We start from the raw sequence: 3011 nt of genomic DNA on the forward strand, positions 1-3011 counted from the left end.
TGTCTGTCTGTCTGTCTATCTATCTATCTATCTATCTATCTATCTATCACCAAACCAGTAGGGCAATCTGTGAAAATGTAAGGGTCTTATCTGGTCCCTCAAGAGATAATCAACCTGAAATAAATAATGTGTTGCTTTAAAATAAAATAAAAAATATAAAAAATAAATAAAATGTAATATTCTGCATGTATACAATACTTAGGTGCTGCCTAAAAAGTAGGACAGAGATTCAAATCCTTCCTATTATAAACCCTAAAGGTCGAACAATTTCAGACCATTCTAATCTGACCAAAATGGCCACTGTGCTTAAACCAAATAAAATAAAATAATTAAAACAAAATACTGCAGTGGTTTTGTAACAACACATAGAGGTAATCACTCAGCAAATCAATCAATCAGTCAATCAATGGTCCAGCACCCAATGTTGGACCATTTGATATAAACCCACAGAAAACCGATTAACCCACAGAAAAAGAAAAAAACCTATGGATGTCATTTTTCGATTTTCTGATACAGTTTAGTTCACTTGTTTGGCTACAGCTCAAAATGTATTTATTTGTTATACTGATGTGCTTTATGGCCAAATGAAACAATGGTTTAATCAGAATCAAGACTTTCAGAGTGCTGTATTATAAGGAATAACAATAATCAAATAAAATCAAATATTATGCCACTACATAAAATTTCCAAGATAAAGGTCATTTGCATGCTCTGTTTGTTTCTTTGTTAATACAGTTATATTGAGCCAAAAACATTAGTTCTCATGCAGGACTTGAAGGGGAGGAGCAGACAGAAGCCTCTTATCCAGGTAATCTCCTGATCCATCTGTCGGTTCATCAGCCATCACTGAGCACTTCCACATCCACCGAACAGTGCAGCGTAAGTATCAGCAACATATGTAACATGTATGGTCCTGGCATTTAGAAATAAACATGTTCAGCATTTAGCAAAAGTCAATTAACTGTTCCTCTCTTTTGCAGATCATGCTGCTCTCTCCTGCAGCTGAGCGCAGTCAGGACGGTTTGCTGTCGGTGCTCTGGGAGCTACTGGAGGATCAGTCTCACCGTGAGCTGTTTGGTCTTGAGTTGGGATCAGGCACAGGGCAGCATGTGGTGCACTTCGCTCAAGAAATGCCCTTTGTCACGTGGCAGCCATCAGACATCAAGGAGGAAGCATGAAACAGGTATGGCACACAGGTTCTTTTTGTGATACTAATTACAAATGCCATTATGAGACATATATCACAGAATTATCAGGGTTTGTAATGTTAACGTCTCTGTTGCAGTATCAGAGCTTATATAGGGGCCACTAAAGCAAAAACAGTGCTGGAGCCGGTGTATCTGGATGCCAGTCAACCCTGGGAGAAATGGGCAGGACTTCCACGAAGCTCCTGTGACATTATTATGGCAATCAACCTGCTTCAGTACAGCCCCTTCAGCACTGCAGAGGTATGGCACCAATATATATGCAATATTGACTTACAAACACACACACATATATATATATATATCTCAGACTATCAAAAAAGACTTGCACTATGAAAAATAAGTAACTATATAACTACATTTTTTTTAATGCCCTTTCTTTTATGCTCACCAAAGCTGCATTTATGATGGGAAATTCATATGAATTATTTTATACATATATATTAAAATGTAAAATTGCAAGATTTTATATATTTTAAAATGTAATTTATTCCTGTAATCAAAGCTGAATTTTCAGCATCATTACTCCAGTTGCTCAAGAAATGCCCTTTGTCACGTGGCAGCCATCAGACATCAAGGAGGAAGCATGAAACAGGTATGGCACACAGGTTCTTTTTGTGATACTAATTACAAATGCCATTATGAGACATATATCACAGAATTATCAGGGTTTGTAATGTTAACGTCTCTGTTGCAGTATCAGAGCTTATATAGGGGCCACTAAAGCAAAAACAGTGCTGGAGCCGGTGTATCTGGATGCCAGTCAACCCTGGGAGAAATGGGCAGGACTTCCACGAAGCTCCTGTGACATTATTATGGCAATCAACCTGCTTCAGTACAGCCCCTTCAGCACTGCAGAGGTATGGCACCAATATATATGCAATATTGACTTACAACTTTTTTACACACACACACACACACACACACGTAAAATTGAAAAATGTACTGTAATTTTTTATCAAGTCAGTGTATCCTTGCTGAATAAAAGTATTAATTTCTCTCAAAAACCTTTAAAATTTGAACTAACGTATGTATTCAAATCCAGTTCAAAAATGCATTAATGTAGTCTTGTATCCACAGGGTGTGTTTAAAGGATCTGGGCAGATACTGAAACAGAACGGCCTATTAATGACTTATGGAGTGAGTTTGACTATTGTATCATTTTCATATGATGTTTTAGATGTTTTAGATAAACAACATATAGTCATAACCACATTAAACATAAATCTCACTATAAACATCATAACCTCGTGGAATGAAATGTGTCTCAGCCGTATGCTATCAATGGAACCATCACCCCAATCTGCAATGAACAGTTGGACCAGACATTACGCCAGATGTGGGTTTTCAAACTGACACTTTTTTTTTTATTTCAAGAATCAATATATTGATATTTATTATCAAAGATGAAATATGTAGACATTTTTTCAGCTTACAAACCTACTGTCTGTCTTGCCCTGTTTTACACCTACTGTCAATCAGGAATCCGGACTGGGGTCTTCCAGACATCGATGTGCTCAGACAGCTGGCGTTCAGTAACGGAATGAGAATGGAACGAATGGTGAGGGGCATTAATTACTTAATTTCTGAAGCCTATAAACAAAGCATCTTTTGGTGAATGTCCAGATCACTTGTCACCCTAAAATCAAAAAGAAAATACAGCCTAGTATGGGACTATTTTGAGTTTTTGCATTGTGGCATGATTCATACAACAATTAAATGGTTAGTTCACCCAAAAATGAAAATGAGGCTGTGTTTTACTCACCCCCGAGGCATCCTAGGTGTATATGACTTTCTTCTTTCAGA

The 3011-nt window shown here is 37.2% G+C and overlaps 1 protein-coding gene across 1 annotated transcript in view; it reads left to right on the forward strand.

Annotated features, from left to right (window-relative positions):
* The first annotated feature begins 786 nt into the window (after positions 1-786).
* LOC107673781 (UPF0585 protein C16orf13 homolog B) overlaps positions 787-3011 on the forward strand; it is a 4643-nt gene continuing 2418 nt past the window's right edge. The window contains 6 exon segments of the mRNA XM_016467571.1: positions 787-879; positions 981-1183; positions 1286-1448; positions 2286-2345; positions 2477-2544; positions 2688-2766. Of these exon segments, the coding sequence (XP_016323057.1) occupies positions 984-1183; positions 1286-1448; positions 2286-2345; positions 2477-2544; positions 2688-2766 (570 nt within the window). The 5' untranslated portion in view covers positions 787-879; positions 981-983.

The sequence above is a fragment of the Sinocyclocheilus anshuiensis genome, unplaced genomic scaffold (assembly GCF_001515605.1).
Source record: "Sinocyclocheilus anshuiensis isolate Anshui unplaced genomic scaffold, SAMN03320099.WGS_v1.1 scaffold933, whole genome shotgun sequence".
NCBI lineage: Eukaryota > Metazoa > Chordata > Actinopteri > Cypriniformes > Cyprinidae > Sinocyclocheilus > Sinocyclocheilus anshuiensis.